Here is a 19,641-nt window from a genome sequence, read left to right as displayed (position 1 = left end):
GCAGACAGGGCCGGGGCCCAAATCATTCAAGCAGGCTGCTCAAGAAGCCATTAGCCATAGTACTGCAAGGAGTCAAGAATCACTGTGTGGTAGGATGCTGATAGGTTAGCACTAGTCTTTCTATAATCTTTACTCTGAGGACCTGAAACATTCCACCCCCATTCAACACAAAGGCAAAAGCCCTCTGAAGACCAGGGGTTATGGGGTTATGCCCCTTCCCCTGTCAGCCAGTGAGCTCAGGTGCTTGGCTAAAGTGGTGGAACTCCCAGGGTTTTAAATCAGAATGACCCCTGGACCAATAGGGAATGGGAACTAGACGAAAATGACCGCGTTGTAGTGTAGTGGGCTAACTATAGTCTAATAATGACCACATGTTGTAGTGGGCAAACTATAGTCTAATAATTACCAAATGTTGTAGTGGGCTAACTATAGTCTAATAATTACCACATGTTGTAGTGGGCTAACTATAGTCTAATGATTACCACATGTTGTAGTGCAGTGGGCTAATTATAGTCTAATAATTACCACATGTTGTAGTGGGCTAACTATAGTCTAATAATTACCACATGTTGTAGTGTAGTGGGCTAACTATAGTCTAATAATTACCACATGTTGTAGTGGGCTAACTATAGTCTAATAATTACCACATGTTGTAGTGGGCTAACTATAGTCTAATAATTACCACATGTTGTAGTGGGCTAACTATAGTCTAATAATTACCACATGTTGTAGTGGGCTAACTATAGTCTAATAATTACCACATGTTGTAGTGCAGTGGGCTAACTATAGCCTAATAATTACCACATGTTGTAGTGGTCTAAATATAGTCTAATAATTACCACATGTTGTAGTGGGCTAACTATAGTCTAATAATTACCACATGTTGTAGTGGGCTAACTATAGTCTAATAATTACCACATGTTGTAGTGCAGTGGGCTAATTATAGTCTAATAATTACCACATGTTGTAGTGGGCTAACTATAGTCTAATAATTACCACATGTTGTAGTGCAGTGGGCTAATTATAGTCTAATAATTACCACATGTTGTAGTGTAGTGGGCTAATTATAGTCTAATAATTACCACATGTTGTAGTGGGCTAACTATAGTCTAATAATTACCACATGTTGTAGTGGGCTAACTATAGTCTAATAATTACCACATGTTGTAGTGGGCTAACTATAGTCTAATAATTACCACATATTGTAGTGGGCTAACTATAGTCTAATAATTACCACATGTTGTAGTGGGCTAACTATAGTCTAATAATTACCACATGTTGTAGTGGGCTAACTATAGTCTAATAATTACCACATGTTGTAGTGGGCTAACTATAGTCTAATTATTACCACATGTTGTAGTGGGCTAACTATAGTCTAATAATTACCACATGTTGTAGTGGGCTAACTATAGTCTAATAATTACCACATGTTGTAGTGGGCTAACTATAGTCTAATAATTACCACATGTTGTAGTGGGCTAACTATAGTCTAATAATTACCACATGTTGTAGTGGGCTAACTATAGTCTAATAATTACCACATATTGTAGTGGGCTAACTATAGTCTAATAATTACCACATGTTGTAGTGTAGTGGGCTAACTATAGTCTAATAATTACCACATGTTGTAGTGGGCTAACTATAGTCTAATAATTACCACATGTTGTAGTGGGCTAACTATAGTCTAATAATTACCACATGTTGTAGTGTAGTGGGCTAACTATAGCCTAATAATTACCACATGTTGTAGTGGTCTAAATATAGTCTAATAATTACCACATGTTGTAGTGGGCTAACTATAGTCTAATAATTACCACATGTTGTAGTGGGCTAACTATAGTCTAATAATTACCACATGTTGTAGTGTAGTGGGCTAATTATAGTCTAATAATTACCACATGTTGTAGTGGGCTAACTATAGTCTAATAATTACCACATGTTGTAGTGGGCTAACTATAGTCTAATAATTACCACATGTTGTAGTGGGCTAACTATAGTCTAATAATTACCACATATTGTAGTGGGCTAACTATAGTCTAATAATTACCACATGTTGTAGTGGGCTAACTATAGTCTAATAATTACCACATGTTGTAGTGGGCTAACTATAGTCTAATAATTACCACATATTGTAGTGGGCTAACTATAGTCTAATAATTACCACATGTTGTAGTGGGCTAACTATAGTCTAATAATTACCACATGTTGTAGTGGGCTAACTATAGTCTAATAATTACCACATATTGTAGTGGGCTAACTATAGTCTAATAATTACCACATGTTGTAGTGGGCTAACTATAGTCTAATAATTACCACATGTTGTAGTGGGCTAACTATAGTCTAATAATTACCACATGTTGTAGTGGGCTAACTATAGTCTAATAATTACCACATGTTGTAGTGGGCTAACTATAGTCTAATAATTACCACATGTTGTAGTGGGCTAACTATAGTCTAATAATTACCACATGTTGTAGTGGGCTAACTATAGTCTAATAACACATCGGCGCCGACAGAGATGGCCGCCTCGCTTCGCGTTCCTAGGAAACTATGCAGTTTTTTGTTTTTTTACGTGTTATTTCTTACATTAGTACCCCAGGTCATCTTAGGTTTCATTACATACAGTCGAGAAGAACTACTGAATATAAGATCAGCGTCAACTCACCATCAGTACGACCAAGAATATGTTTTTCGCGACGCGGATCCTGTATTCTGCCTTACAAACAGGACAACGGAGCGGATCCTATGCAGCGACCCAAAAAAACGACTCCGAAAGAGAGGGAAACGAGGCGGTCTTCTGGTCAGACTCCGGAGACGGGCACACCGTGCACCACTCCCTAGCATTCTTCTTGCAAATGTCCAGTCTCTTGACAACAAGGTTGATGAAATCCGAGCAAGGGTAGCATTCCAGAGGGACATCAGAGACTGTAACGTCCTTTGCTTCACTGAAACATGGCTCACTGGAGAGACTCTATCCGAAGCGGTGCAGCCAACGGGTTTCTCCACGCATCGCGCCGACAGAAACAAACATCTTTCTGGTAAGAAGAGGGGCGGGGGCGTATGCCTCATGGCCAACGTGACATGGTGTGATGAAAGAAACATACAGGAACTCAAATCCTTCTGTTCACCTGATTTAGAATTCCTCACAATCAAATGTAGACCGCATTATCTACCAAGAGAATTCTCTTCGATTATAATCACAGCCGTATATATCCCCCCCCCAAGCAGACACATCGATGGCTCTGAACGAACTTTATTTAACTCTCTGCAAACTGGAAACGATTTATCCGGAGGCTGCATTCATTGTAGCTGGGGATTTTAACAAGGCTAATCTGAAAACAAGACTCCCTAAATTTTATCAGCATATCGATTGCGCAACCAGGGGTGGAAAGACCTTGGATCATTGTTACTCTAACTTCCGCGACGCATATAAGGCCCTGCCCCGCCCCCCTTTCGGAAAAGCTGACCACAACTCCATTTTGTTGATCCCTGCCTACAGACAGAAACTAAAACAAGAGGCTCCCACGCTGAGGTCTGTCCAACGCTGGTCCGACCAAGCTGACTCCACACTCCAAGACTGCTTCCATCACGTGGACTGGGAGATGTTTCGTATTGCGTCAGATAACAACATTGACGAATACGCCGATTCGGTGTGCGACTTCATTAGAACGTGCGTTGAAGATGTCGTTCCCATAGCAACGATTAAAACATTCCCTAACCAGAAACCGTGGATTGATGGCAGCATTCGTGTGAAACTGAAAGCGCGAACCACTGCTTTTAATCAGGGCAAGGTGTCTGGTAACATGACCGAATACAAACAGTGCAGCTATTCCCTCCGCAAGGCTATCAAACAAGCTAAGCGCCAGTACAGAGACAAAGTAGAATCTCAATTCAACGGCTCAGACACAAGAGGCATGTGGCAGGGTCTACAGTCAATCACGGACTACAGGAAGAAATCCAGCCCAGTCACGGACCAGGATGTCTTGCTCCCAGGCAGACTAAATAACTTTTTTGCCCGCTTTGAGGACAATACAGTGCCACTGACACGGCCTGCAACGAAAACATGCGGTCTCTCCTTCACTGCAGCCGAGGTGAGTAAGACATTTAAACGTGTTAACCCTCGCAAGGCTGCAGGCCCAGACGGCATCCCCAGCCGCGCCCTCAGAGCATGCGCAGACCAGCTGGCCGGTGTGTTTACGGACATATTCAATCAATCCCTATACCAGTCTGCTGTTCCCACATGCTTCAAGAGGGCCACCATTGTTCCTGTTCCCAAGAAAGCTAAGGTAACTGAGCTAAACGACTACCGCCCCGTAGCACTCACATCCGTCATCATGAAGTGCTTTGAGAGACTAGTCAAGGACCATATCACCTCCACCCTACCTGACACCCTAGACCCACTCCAATTTGCTTACCGCCCAAATAGGTCCACAGACGATGCAATCTCAACCACACTGCACACTGCCCTAACCCATCTGGACAAGAGGAATACCTATGTGAGAATGCTGTTCATCGACTACAGCTCGGCATTCAACACCATAGTACCCTCCAAGCTCGTCATCAAGCTCGAGACCCTGGGTCTCGACCCCGCCCTGTGCAACTGGGTACTGGACTTCCTGACGGGCCGCCCCCAGGTGGTGAGGGTAGGCAACAACATCTCCTCCCCGCTGATCCTCAACACTGGGGCCCCACAAGGGTGCGTTCTGAGCCCTCTCCTGTACTCCATGTTCACCCACGACTGCGTGGCCACGCACGCCTCCAACTCAATCATCAAGTTTGCGGTTGACACAACAGTGGTAGGCTTGATTACCAACAATGACGAGACGGCCTACAGGGAGGAGGTGAGGGCCCTCGGAGTGTGGTGTCAGGAAAATAACCTCACACTCAACGTCAACAAAACTAAGGAGATGATTGTGGACTTCAGGAAACAGCAGAGGGAACACCCCCCTATCCACATCGATGGAACAGTGGTGGAGAGGGTAGCAAGTTTTAAGTTCCTCGGCATACACATCACAGACAAACTGAATTGGTCCACTCACACAGACAGCATCGTGAAGAAGGCGCAGCAGCGCCTCTTCAACCTCAGGAGGCTGAAAAAATTCGGCTTGTCACCAAAAGCACTCACAAACTTCTACAGATGCACAATCGAGAGCATCCTGGCGGGCTGTATCACCGCCTGGTATGGCAACTGCACCGCCCTCAACCGTAAGGCTCTCCAGAGGGTAGTGAGGTCTGCACAACGCATCACTGGGGGCAAACTACCTGCCCTCCAGGACACCTACACCACCCGATGTCACAGGAAGGCCATAAAGATCATCAAGGACATCAACCACCCGAGCCACTGCCTGTTCACCCCGCTATCATCCAGAAGGCGAGGTCAGTACAGGTGCATCAAAGCTGGGACCGAGAGACTGAAAAACAGCTTCTATCTCAAGGCCATCAGACTGTTAAACAGCCACCACTAACACTGAGTGGCTGCTGCCAACACACTGACACTGACTCAACTCCAGCCACTTTAATAATGGGAATTGATGGGAAATGATGTAAATATATCACTAGCCACTTTAAACAATGCTACCTTATATAATGTTACTTACCCTACATTATTCATCTCATATGCATACGTATATACTGTACTCTATATCATCGACGGTATCCTTATGTAATACATGTATCACTAGCCACTTTAAACTATGCCACATTGTTTACATACTCATCTCATTTGTACATACTGTACTCGATACCATCTACTGTATCTTGCCTATGCTGCTCTGTACCATCACTCATTCATATATCCTTATGTACATATTCTTTATCCCCTTACACTGTGTACAAGACAGTAGTTTTGGAATTGTTAGTTAGATTACTTGTTATTACTGCATTGTCGGAACTAGAAGCACAAGCATTTCGCTACACTCGCATTAACATCTGCTAACCATGTGTATGTGACAAATAAAATTTGATTTGATTTAAAATTTGATTTGATTTGATTTGATAATTACCACATGTTGTAGTGGGCTAACTATAGTCTAATAATTACCACATGTTGTAGTGGGCTAACTATAGTCTAATAATTACCACATGTTGTAGTGGGCTAACTATAGTCTAATAATTACCACATGTTGTAGTGGGCTAACTTTAGTCTAATAATTACCACATGTTGTAGTGGGCTAACTATAGTCTAATAATTACCACATGTTGTAGTGGGCTAACTATAGTCTAATAATTACCACATGTTGTAGTGGGCTAACTATAGTCTAATAATTACCACATGTTGTAGTGGGCTAACTATAGTCTAATAATTACCACATGTTGTAGTGGGCTAACTATAGTCTAATGATTACCACATGTTGTAGTGCAGTGGGCTAATTATAGTCTAATAATTACCACATGTTGTAGTGGGCTAACTATAGTCTAATAATTACCACATGTTGTAGTGTAGTGGGCTAACTATAGTCTAATAATTACCACATGTTGTAGTGTAGTGGGCTAATTATAGCCTAATAAATACACCTCAGCCAGGATGTTCAACTTCACACAGGATTCCATCACAGAACGTTCAGCATGAACAACAGGACAACAGAACAGTAGAACAGACTTCCTAATTCCGCCGATTCTGCTTCCATTGTCTATGGGGCTGTATGTGTGCCTCTGGTCAAGACCTCCTGCACCTCACACCTCATCCCCCCTACCCCCATCCCCTCACCCCTGGACGGGACATGGTCCTACCTCTTGCACCTCATCCCCCCTACCCCCCCCCCCCCCCCCCTTACCCCTAGACAGGGACATGGTCCAACCCCCCCCCCCCCCCCCCGGTCGGGGACATGGCCCTACCTCTTGCACCCTCCCCTGGTCGGGGACATGGTCCTACCTCCTGCACCTCATCCCCCCCCCCCCCCCCCCCCCTTACCCCTAGACGGGGACATGGTCCAACCTCCTGCACCCCCCCGCCCCCCATCCCCTCACCCCTGGACGGGGACATGGTCCTACCTCCTGCACCTCATCCCCCCCACCCCCCCCTTACCCCTAGACGGGGACATGGTCCAACCTCCTGCACCCCCCCCCCCCCCCCCCCCTCCCCCCGATATGGTCCTACCTCGTGTGTTGGTGGCCAGGTCAGCCACTTTCTGAAAGGCATCCAGGAACGCTGCAGCTGCAACCACGGTCGCCCTGGAAACAGAAACAGAACCCAGCTGGTCACGTTTTGACTCTTAACTGAAGTGAACACACATGTACCGACCAACCGACCGGGCACATGATTAGCCATGGGTAGCATCCCAAACAGCGCCCTTATTCCCTATGGTGCAGTACGATACAAAAGTAGTTCACTTTTAGGGAATTTGGGAAGCAAATACTGTTGGGCCTGGTTGAAGCCTTGAGCTATCTCTATCTGAGATCTACTGTTGGGCCTGGTTGAAGCCTTGAGCTATCTCTATCTGAGATCTAGTGTTGGGCCTGGTTGAAGCCTTGAGCTATCTCTATCTGAGATCTACTGTTGGGCCTGGTTGAAGCCTTGAGCTATCTCTATCTGAGATCTAGTGTTGGGCCTGGTTGAAGCCTTGAGCTATCTCTATCTGAGATCTACTGTTGGGCCTGGTTGAAGCTTTGAGCTATCTCTATCTGAGATCTACTGTTGGGCCTGGTTGAAGCCTTGAGCTATCTCTATCTGAGATCTACTGTTGGGCCTGGTTGAAGCCGTTAGCTATCTCTATCTGAGATCTACTGTTGGGCCTGGTTGAAGCCTTTAGCTATATCTATCTGAGATCTACTGTTGGGCCTGGTTGAAGCCTTTAGCTATCTCTATCTGAGATCTACTGTTGTTTCAAGGGAAATGGCCAGGAGCTGCTAGTTATTATAGCGTTATTAGGCCTATACTGTTAGCTGACGTTCATTCACAACAAGACAATAAGAATGTGTTTCCTCTCCGTTTGTCTGGCCACGGGCCTCACTTTAACATCTCTGTTAATGACCCTTAATGACCGTGATAACAGGCAGAGATAGGGTCTACAACGTTCAGCTTTTCATCACAGTGGAACTAGAAGTCTGAATGGCGAGGCTGTTGAAATGTTTGGAATGTCTTGTCTGGTCTGCAGTGTGCGGAAAGGAGCCGTCTGAAATCTAGGTAGCTCATCAGAGTCCCTGTGCTTTGACTGCTGAGGTACGTCACATGATTCAGATCTCAGGGTCAGGGCTAGTCAGACCTAGGCAGGGCTGTTAACGAGTCATCTTGGATATCAGCAGGAGTTTCTCTGTGACGCACACACACACGCGATTGTTAACTGGTCTTGGATTACATCAACATGGGATGGGAGTACTATCAGTCTCCAGGCTATGTGACGCAAACAAAACCAGAAACCGTGTACTATGCAAACACACTACACACGAACACACCTCTGGAACATTGAGAACAATGCCAGTAGTCATGGTGACTGTAGTTGACGTAGATCTGTAAACACATGTGTCTGTCAGACCAGTAAGGCATGCCTAGAGCTTAGCTGATGATAACAGTGACAGTAGGTGACGGAGATCTGTAAACACATGTGTCTGTCAGACCAGTAAGGCATGCCTCGAGCTCAGCTGATGATAACAGTGACAGTAGGTGACGGAGATCTGTAAAACATTGGTTTCAGCGTGTCATCTTAGCGTGCTGAGGACTTACGCAGCTCTGCTTGGTCATAAAACATACGTTCAAGTACAACAATGTTCCAAATGGCAACTGATCCCCTACATTAAGTGCACTTGTTTTGACCAGGGCCCCACACTAGATCGGGGTGGTTGGACAACATGGTCTACACGACAGACCACACAGAGGCCATGGAGAAGTCGCCATATTGACTGTCCTGTTACAGAATGTACGGGCCAAATGTCACCCTCTTTCCTACAGATGTAGTCAGAAGTTTACATACAGTGGGGCAAAAAAAGTATTTAGTCAGCCACCAATTGTGCAAGTTCTCCCACTTAAAAAGATGAGAGAGGCCTGTAATTTTCATCATAGGTACACTTCAACTATGACAGACAAAATGAGAAAGAATAATCCAGAAAATCACATTGTAGGATTTTTAATGAATTTATTTGCAAATGATGGTGGAAAATAAGTATTTGGTCACCTACAAACAAGCAAGATTTCTGGCTCTCACAGACCTGTAACTTCTTCTTTAAGAGGCTCCTCTGTCCTCTAATCGTTACCTAAGTAAATATAAATACTAATACTATATAAGATAAATACTGTTAAACCTGTTTCATTCAGCATCTTCACAAGGTCCTTTGCTGTTGTTCTAGGATTGATTTGCACTTTTTGCACAAAAGTACGTTCATCTCTAGGAGACAGAACGAGTCTCCTTCCTGAGCGGTATGACGGCTGCGTGGTCCCATGGTGTTTATACTTGTGTACTATTGTTTGTACATTCAGGCGTTTGGAAATTGCTCCCAAGAATGAACCAGACTTGCGGAGGTCTACCATTTTTTTTCCCATGATGTCAAGCAAAGAGGCACTGCGTTTGAAGATAGGCCTTGAAATACATCCACAGGTACACCTCCAATTGACTCAAATTATGTCAATTAGCCTATCAGAAGCTTCTAAAGCCATGACATAATTTTCCGGAATTTTCCAAGCTGTTTAAAGGCACAGTCAACTTAGTGTATGTAAACTTCTGACCCACTGGAATTGTGATACAGTGAATTATAAGTGAAATAATCTGTCTGTAAACAATTGTTGGAAAAATGACTTGTGTCAGGCACAAAGTAGATGTCCTAACCGACTTGCCAAAACTATAGTTTGTTAACAAGAAATTTGTAGAGTGGTTGAAAAACGAGTTTTAATGACTCCAAGCTAAGTTTATGCAAACTTTCGACTTCAACTGTATATAGGGCACTACTTTAATGGGCCCTGGTCAAAAGTAGTGCCCTATATAGGGAATAGGGTGTGATTTGGGATGTAGAGTCTGTCCCAGAACAACAGAATTCTTTATCAACTCAAAAGTTATACGTCTGATATGAAATGACTAACATCCGTTTGACCAGAAATGAACAACACTGTCCTTGTCAACCTGTAATGGTATTACCACAGACTGTGTTGTAGCGGGTTGGAGCTAACCACTACACACAAGGGTGTGTTGCTAGTCTCTTGTGGAAAAATACACACACACACACACACACACACACACACATGCACTCGCCCACACACACACACAAGAAGACACACACTCTCCACAAGCACATTCCATTCTATTTAAAGGGAGAGGAGAGCCACTACAGGGGAAACCTCTGGTTGTGTTAGTCTCTGTTGGATACTACTGTGCACTATATAGGGAATAGAATGCAATTTGGGACGTACACATACTGCGATTACACAGTAATACACAACAACCACATATTATCTGAAACATTATGTTGGGGGAAGTTATAATAAAAAAAACATTTTGCTACGAAAAAGCAACGAATGGATTTAAAAACTATAATTAGATAACTTCCTAGAAGGCAGTGTGGAAGAGGACAGCTAAATGACAGAGCACTTAACCCTACCCTAACATTATTACAGAGTAAGACACACTGCCTTTCAGCCTGTCCTCCAATTCTACCCAGCAGAGATCACCAGAGAGGTGGCTAGAGGTAGTAGACTGGGTGATTCTACCCAGCAGAGATCACCAGAGAGGTGGGTAGAGGTAGTAGCTAGACTGGGTGATTCTCCCCAACAGAGATCACCAGAGAGGTGGGTAGAGGTAGTAGACTGGGTGATTCTACCCAACAGAGATCACCAGAGAGGTGGGTAGAGGTAGTAGCTAGACTGGGTGATTCTACCCAGCAGAGATCACCAGAGAGGTGGGTAGAGGTAGTAGCTAGACTGGGTGATTCTACCCAGCAGAGATCACCAGAGAGGTGGTAGAGGTAGTAGCTAGACTGGGTGATTCTACCCAACAGAGATCACCAGAGAGGTGGTAGAGGTAGTAGCTAGACTGGGTGATTCTACCCAGCAGAGATCACCAGAGAGGTGGGTAGAGGTAGTAGCTAGACTGGGTGATTCTACCCAGCAGAGATCACCAGAGAGGTGGGTAGAGGTAGTAGCTAGACTGGGTGATTCTACCCAACAGAGATCACCAGAGAGGTGGGTAGAGGTAGTAGTGATTCTACCCAACAGAGATCACCAGAGAGGTGGGTAGAGGTAGTAGCTTGACCAGTGTTTTAGTGGGACATCTCAGCCCTCAAACGAACAGACTCAGAGAGGACAATGGGGCAGAACTAGACCCGACACAGTTTCTTATTTTCCTTCTAGAGACATCTATCCTGCATATTTATTTATGCATTTGTGTGTACTTTTTGCCTCTTTTTCTCCCTAATTTCATGGAATCAAATTGGTAGTTACAGTCTTGTCCCATCGCTGCAACTCCCCTACGGACTCGGAAGAGGCGAAGGTTGAGAGCCGTGCGTCCTCCGAAACACGATCCTGCCAAGCCGCACTGCTTCTTGACACACTGCTCGCCTTAACCCGGAAACCAGCCGCACCAATGTGTCGGAGGACACACCGTCCAGCTGGCGACTGAAATCAGCTTGCAGGCGCCCAGCCCACCACAAGGAGTCACTAGAGCGCAATGGGACAAGGAAATCCCGTCCGGCCAAACCCTTCACCAACCCGGACGACGCTGAGCCAATTGTGCACCGCCTCATGGGTCTCCCGGTCACGACACAGCCTGGGATCGAACCCGGGTCTGTAGTGACGCCTCAAGCGAAGCAGTGCTTAACAGGCTGACTACACCGCTCGCAACGCGTGCGCTGCAAAATTTATTTAGAAATCTATATTATTCCATTATTGCTGCTCGCGCCAACAAGCGTCTGCGTTGCCAAGAGCTAAAATAGAAGTCAGTTCTATTTCTGACGCAGATCGAGCTGCAAGTCCTGCCTCTCCCATTTCCTCATTGGTTTATAGAAGCAGGTACCCACGTGCAATCTCCTCATTGGTTATACCCACGTGGGTGACTGAAAATGAACGAGGTCAGTGGCGATAATGTACCTAATTTATGAAAGTTGCCAATTGCAACATAAAGTAAAAAAAGAAAAGGCATGAGAGATGAAGGAGGAGAGACGACTAGAAACGATTCTGTTGACCGTTTTATGTGTGGATTAATTGTTGGAGACGAGGACCTTGTGCAATTCAGGTAAAATAACAACTCAATGTCAGTATCCCAGGATAAATTTGCTAGCAACAGCAAGCTAGTTAAATAGGAAAAATTAGCTAGCAAGTGCACGCTAGCTAGCTAAATTGCCATAAATGTTTAATGCTTTTTCGACCTGTCTCCAAAATAATATAATTGGTTCAGAGTTTGTTTTGATATTTTAACCTGCGTGTCGTGATCGCGTTTGGTGTGGGGGGACAAAATACATTTATGCACGATGGCGCACGATGGCGCACGCATGCAGCTGGTTTGGGTTCCGTGTTAGACCGCTGCACCACTCGGGAGGACATCCATTCTGTTACAGCTACAGCTGCCCTACAATTCCACCCAGACACAGCAAAGATCACAGAGAACTGCACTTTGGTGTCTGGTATGGGGGTCAGGGGGTTTAGGCCTAGGTGAGGCAATCCTTCAGCAACCCCTCAACACTCAGACTCACAGACTCAGCACAGAGAACCATGGAGTAGAACTAGGCCTAGAACCTACACTATTAGCAACTACACCGTAGCTCAACCACAGCTGCCCTACAGATCTCAGATAGGTGGGTAGAGGTTGGAGGTTGGGGCGGAATCAATAACGATGGACACTTATTGGACAGGTCTTTTCTAGGACTTATCCTACAGCATGACACTTATTAAGGGTCTATACCTGTGGTAATAATGTGATGGTCCTGACTATGGTCTAAGGGTCTACCTGTGGTAATAATGAGATGGTCCTGACTATGGTCTAAGGGTCTACCTGTGGTAATAATGAGATGGTCCTGACTGTGGTCTAAGGGTCTACCTGTGGTAATAATGAGATGGTCCTGACTGTGGTTTTGTTAAGGGTCTACCTGTGGTAATAATGAGATGGTCCTGACTGTGGTCTAAGGGTCTACCTGTGGTAATAATGAGATGGTCCTGACTGTGGTCTGAGGGTCTACCTGTGGTAATAATGAGATGGTCCTGACTGTGGTCTAAGGGTCTACCTGTGGTAATAATGAGATGGTCCTGACTGTGGTCTAAGGGTCTATACCTGAGGTAATAATGAGATGGTCCTGACTGTGGTCTAAGGGTCTATACCTGTGGTAATAATGTGATGGTCCTGACTGTGGTCTAAGGGTCTACCTGTGGTAATAATGAGATGGTCCTGACTGTGGTCTAAGGGTCTACCTGTGGTAATAATGTGATGGTCCTGACTGTGGTCTAAGGGTCTATACCTGTGGTAATAATGAGATGGTCCTGACTGTGGTCTAAGGGTATACCTGTGGTAATAATGAGATGGTCCTGACTGTGGTCTAAGGGTCTACCTGTGGTAATAATGAGATGGTCCTGACTGTGGTCTAAGGGTCTACCTGTGGTAATAATGTGATGGTCCTGACTGTGGTCTAAGGGTCTATACCTGTGGTAATAATGAGATGGTCCTGACTGTGGTCTAAGGGTATACCTGTGGTAATAATGAGATGGTCCTGACTGTGGTCTAAGGGTCTACCTGTGGTAATAATGAGATGGTCCTGACTGTGGTCTTGTTAAGGGTCTACCTGTGGTAATAATGAGATGGTCCTGACTATGGTCTAAGGGTCTACCTGTGGTAATAATGAGATGGTCCTGACTGTGGTCTAAGGGTCTACCTGTGGTAATAATGTGATGGTCCTGACTGTGGTCTAAGGGTCTATACCTGTGGTAATAATGAGATGGTCCTGACTGTGGTCTAAGGGTATACCTGTGGTAATAATGAGATGGTCCTGACTGTGGTCTAAGGGTCTATACCTGTGGTAATAATGAGATGGTCCTGACTGTGGTCTAAGGGTCTATACCTGTGGTAATAATGAGATGGTCCTGACTGTGGTCTAAGGGTCTATACCTGTGGTAATAATGAGATGGTCCTGACTGTGGTCTAAGGGTCTATACCTGTGGTAATAATGAGATGGTCCTGACTGTGGTCTAAGGGTCTATACCTGTGGTAATAATGAGATAGTCCTGACTGTGGTCTAAGGGCCTACCTGTGGTAATAATGAGATGGTCCTGACTGTGGTCTAAGGGCCTACCTGTGGTAATAATGAGATGGTCCTGACTGTGGTCTAAGGGTCTATACCTGTGGTAATAATGAGATGGTCCTGACTGTGGTCTAAGGGTCTACCTGTGGTAATAATGTGATGGTCCTGACTGTGGTCTAAGGGTCTATACCTGTGGTAATAATGAGATGGTCCTGACTGTGGTCTAAGGGTATACCTGTGGTAATAATGAGATGGTCCTGACTGTGGTCTAAGGGTCTATACCTGTGGTAATAATGAGATGGTCCTGACTGTGGTCTAAGGGTCTATACCTGTGGTAATAATGAGATGGTCCTGACTGTGGTCTAAGGGTCTATACCTGTGGTAATAATGAGATGGTCCTGACTGTGGTCTAAGGGTCTATACCTGTGGTAATAATGAGATGGTCCTGACTGTGGTCTAAGGGTCTATACCTGTGGTAATAATGTGATAGTCCTGACTGTGGTCTAAGGGTATACCTGTGGTAATAATGAGATGGTCCTGACTGTGGTCTAAGGGCCTACCTGTGGTAATAATGAGATGGTCCTGACTGTGGTCTAAGGGTCTACCTGTGGTAATAATGAGATGGTCCTGACTGTGGTCTAAGGGTCTATACCTGTGGTAATAATGAGATGGTCCTGACTGTGGTCTAAGGGTATACCTGTGGTAATAATGAGATGGTCCTGACTGTGGTCTAAGGGCCTACCTGTGGTAATAATGAGATGGTCCTGACTGTGGTCTAAGGGTCTACCTGTGGTAATAATGAGATGGTCCTGACTGTGGTCTAAGGCTCTACCTGTGGTAATAATGAGATGACTCACCTGAGTTGAGATTGTAGTTTCCCAGCCTTGCTGATAAAGTCTTCCCAGACGGGGTAGCTGTTCTGTGGAAACAAACACAAAGTACAGGAATCTCAGAACAGCTTGTTTTCCCTGAGCACAACATCTGTCAGAAACACAAAACAACATGATAACAAAACACACACACAGAAAAAACACTTTTTTAAAACCCTTGGTCGTCCCATTGAGGTAAAAAAAAATGCTATTTTCCAAGCCAGACCTGCTCATCAAAGTGACGATGGACTAACCTATTAGACTTTATATTGACTATATTTTGTGAACACACCTTAATGAACACACAGTAATGAACACACAGTAATAAACACACAGTAATAAACACACAGTAATAAACACAGAGGAATAAACACACAGTAATAAACACACAGTAATGAACACACAGTAATAAAACACACAGTAATAAACACAGAGGAATAAACACACAGTAATAAACACACAGTAATGAACACACAGTAATAAAACACACAGTAATAAACACACAGTAATGAACACACAGTAATAAACACACAGTAATAAACACACAGTAATAAACACACAGTAATAAACACACAGTAATAAACACACAGTAATAAACACACAGTAATAAACACACAGTAATAAACACAGAGGAATAAACACAGAGGAATAAACACACAGTAATGAACACACAGTAATAAACACACAGTAATGAACACACAGTAATGGAGGGCCCTCCCCCACCCTCCATTCGGCAAATCTGACCACGATTCCATCTTGCTCCTCCCCTCCTATAGGCAGAAACTCAAACAGGAAGCACCTGTCTTGAGGACTATTCAACGCTGGACTGACCAATTGGAATCAACGTTTCAAGATTGTTTTGATCACGCGGACCGGGATATGTTCAGAGTAGCTTCAGAAAAGAATATCGACACATATACCGAGTTTATCAGGAAGTGCATAGGAGATGTGGTACCCACTGTGACTATTAAAACCTACCCCAACCAGAAACCGTGGAGAGATGGGAGCATTCGCGCAAAACTGAAAGCCCGAACCACCGCATTTAACCAGGGCAAGACTGGGAATATGGAAGAATACACACAGTGGAGTTATTCCCTCTGCAAAGCAGTCAAGCAGACTAAACGTCGCTATAGGGACAAAGATGAGTCCCAGTTCAACGGCTCAGACACGAGACGTATATGGCAGGGTCTACAGACAATCACGGATTGTAAAAAGAAAACCAGCCACGTCGCGGACACCGACGTCTTGCCACCCGGACAGCCTGAACACCTTCTTCCCTCGCTTTGAGGATAATACAGTGCCACCGACGCGGCCCGCTAACAAGGACTGTGGACTCTCCTTCTCCGTGGCCGACGTGAGTAAGACATTTACGCGTGTTAACCCTCGCAAGGCTGCCGGCCCAGACGGCATCCCTAGCCGCGTCCTCAGAGCATGCGCAGACCAGCTGGCTGGTGTGTTTCACAGATATAGTCAATCTCTCCCAGTCTGTTGTCAACACATGCTTCAAGATGGCCACCATTACCCCTGTACCTAAGAAAGCAAAGGTATCTGAACTAAATAGCACTCACCTCTGTTATCATGAAGTGCTTTGAGAGACTAGTCAAGGATCATGTCACCTCTACCTTACCTGACACCCTAGACACACTTCAATTTGCTTACCACCCTAATAGATCCACAGACGATGCAATAGCCACCACACTGCACACTGCCCTATCCCATCTGGACAAGAGGAATACCTATGTGAGAATGCTGTTCATTGACTACAGCTCAGCATTCAACACCATAGTATCCTCCAAGTTCATCATCAAGCTCGAGGCCCTGGGTCTGAACCCTGTCCTATGCAATTGGATCCTGGACTTCCTGACAGCCGCCCCCAGGTGGTGAAGGTAGGAAACATCACCTCCACTCTGCTGATCCTCAACACTGAGGCCCCACAAGGGTGCATGCTCAGCCTTTTCCTGTACTCCCTGTTCACCTATGACTGCGTTGCCAAGCACACCTCCAACTCAATCATCAAGTTTGCAGACGACACAACAGCAGTAGGCTTGATTACCAACAACGAGACAGCCTACAGGGAGGAGGTGAGGGCTCTGGGAGTGTGGTGTCAGGAAAATATCCTCTCACTCAACGTCAACAAAACTAAGGAGATGATCGTGGACTTCAGGAAACAGCAGAGGGAGCACCACCCCTATCCACATCAGTGGGACCGCAGTGGAAAAGGTGGTGGAAAACTTCATGTTCCTCGGCGTACACATCACTGACCAACTGAAATGGTTCACTCACACAGACAGTGTGGTGAAGAAAGCACCTTTTCTTTTTTTTCATGTGTCCTCCGAAACACAACACAACCAAGCCGCACTGCTTCTTAACACAGCGCGCATCCAACCCGGAAGCCAGCCGCACCAATGTGTCGGAGGAAACACCGTGCACCTGGCAACCTTGGTTAGCGTGCACTGCGCCCGGCCCGCCACAGGAGTCGCTGGTGCGCGATGAGACAAGGATATCCCTACCGGCCAAACCCTCCCTAAACCGGACGACGCTAGGCCAATTGTGCGTCGCCCCACGGACCTCCCCGATCGCGGCCGATTGCGACAGAGCCTGGGCGCAAACCCAGAGTCTCTGGTGGCACAGCTACTGCTACCACTGCGCCACCCGGGAGGCCCTCAACAGCACCTTTCCAACCTCAGGAGGCTGAAGAAATTTGGCTTAGCACCTAAAACCCTCACAAACGTTTACAGATGCACAATTGAGAGCATCCTGTCGGGCTGTATCACCACCTGGTACGGCAACTGCACCGCCCACAACCGCAAAGCTCTCCAGAGGGTGGTGCGGTCTGCCCAGCGCATTACTGGGCTGTATCAACGCCTGGTACGGAAACTGCACCGCCCACAACCGCAAATCTCTCCAGAGGGTGGTGCAGTCTGCCCAGCGCATTACTGGGCTGTATCAACGCCTGGTACGGAAACTGCACCGCCCACAACCGCAAAGCTCTCCAGAGGGTGGTGCGGTCTGCCCAGCGCATTACTGGGCTGTATCACCGCCTGGTACGGAAACTGCACCGCCCACAACCGCAAAGCTCTCCAGAGGGTGGTGCAGTCTGCCCAGCGCATTACTGGGGGCAAACTTTCCGCCCTCCTGGACACCTACACCACCCGATGCCATAGGAAGGCCAAAAAGATCATCAAGGACAACAACCACCCGATGCCATAGGAAGGCCAAAAAGATCATCAAGGACAACAACCACCCGATGCCACAGGAAGACCAAAAAGATCATCAAGGACAACAACCACCCGATGCCACAGGAAGACCAAAAAGATGATCAAGGACAACAACTACCCGATGCCACAGGAAGGCCAAAAAGATAATCAAGGACAACAACTACCCGATGCCATAGGAAGACCAAAAAGATGATCAAGGACAACAACTACCCGATGCCACAGGAAGGCCAAAAAGATAATCAAGGACAACAACCACCCGATGCCATAGGAAGGCCATAAAGATCATCAAGGACAACAACCACCCGATGCCATAGGAAGGCCAAAAAGATCATCAAGGACAACAACCACCCGATGCCATAGGAAGGCCATAAAGATCATCAAGGAAAACAACCACCCGATGCCACAGGAAGGCCAAAAAGATCATCAAGGACAACAACCACCCGATGCCACAGGAAGGCCAACAAGATCATCAAGGACAACAACCACCCGATGCCACAGGAAGGCCATAAAGATCATCAAGGACAACAACCACCCGATGCCACAGGAAGGCCAAAAAGATCATCAAGGACAACAACCACCCGATGTCACAGGAAGGCCAAAAAGATAATCAAGGACAACAACCACCCGATGCCATAGGAAGGCCAAAAAGATCATCAAGGACAACAACCACCCAAACCACTGCCTGTTCTCCCCGCTATAATCCAGAAGGCGAGGTCAGTACAGGTGCATCATAGCAGGGACCGAGTGACTGAAAAACAGCTTCTATCTCAAGCTCATCAGACTGCTAAACAGTAATCTCCAGCACATCAGAGGCGGCTGCCTATAGACATAGATTAGGAATCACTGGCCACTATAAGGAAATGAAACACTAGCCATTTTAATAATGTCTCTGTATCTAGCATTACTCATCTCATGTGTATATACTGTATTCTATACTATTCTACGGTATCTTAGTCACTTTAATTGTGTGTAAATATAGCATCACCCATCTCATATGTATATACTGTATTCTAAACTATGTCACTGTATCTTAGTCACTTTAATTGTGTGTAAATATTGAAACACCCATCTCATGTGTATATACTGTATTCTATACTATGTCACTGTATCTTAGTCACTTTAATTGTGTGTAAATATTACATCACCCATCTCATGTGTATATACTGTATTCTATACTATGTCACTGTATCTTAGTCCTATGCTGCTCTGACATATGTGCATAGATATCCTTAATCCATTCCTTACTTAGATTTACGTGTATTTTGGGTATATGTTGTGAAACTGTTAGATATTACTGCACTGTCGGAGCTAGAAGCACAAGCATTTCGCTACACCCACAATAACATCTGCTAAACACGTGTATGTGACCAATAAAATGTGATTGGAGTTGAGTAGTGTAATAGTCAGACTAC

General features: G+C 45.5%; 1 protein-coding gene across 1 annotated transcript in view; it reads right to left on the bottom strand.

Annotated features, from left to right (window-relative positions):
- Positions 1-17,945, bottom strand: part of LOC139405575 (protein MTSS 1-like) — a 112,824-nt gene extending 94,879 nt beyond the window's left edge. Inside the window, exons 1-3 of the mRNA XM_071147987.1 lie at positions 17,796-17,945; positions 15,000-15,061; positions 7,097-7,170 (exon numbers count right to left, since the gene is read on the bottom strand). Of these exons, the coding sequence (XP_071004088.1) occupies positions 7,097-7,170; positions 15,000-15,061; positions 17,796-17,945 (286 nt within the window). The remainder of the gene's footprint in view (positions 1-7,096; positions 7,171-14,999; positions 15,062-17,795) is intronic.
- Between the last annotated feature and the right edge of the window lie 1,696 nt (positions 17,946-19,641).

Source organism: Oncorhynchus clarkii, chromosome 3 (genome assembly GCF_045791955.1).
Source record: "Oncorhynchus clarkii lewisi isolate Uvic-CL-2024 chromosome 3, UVic_Ocla_1.0, whole genome shotgun sequence".
Lineage (NCBI taxonomy): Eukaryota > Metazoa > Chordata > Actinopteri > Salmoniformes > Salmonidae > Oncorhynchus > Oncorhynchus clarkii.
Note: the sequence above shows the minus strand (reverse complement) of the source record. Positions and strands in the feature narration are given on the sequence as shown.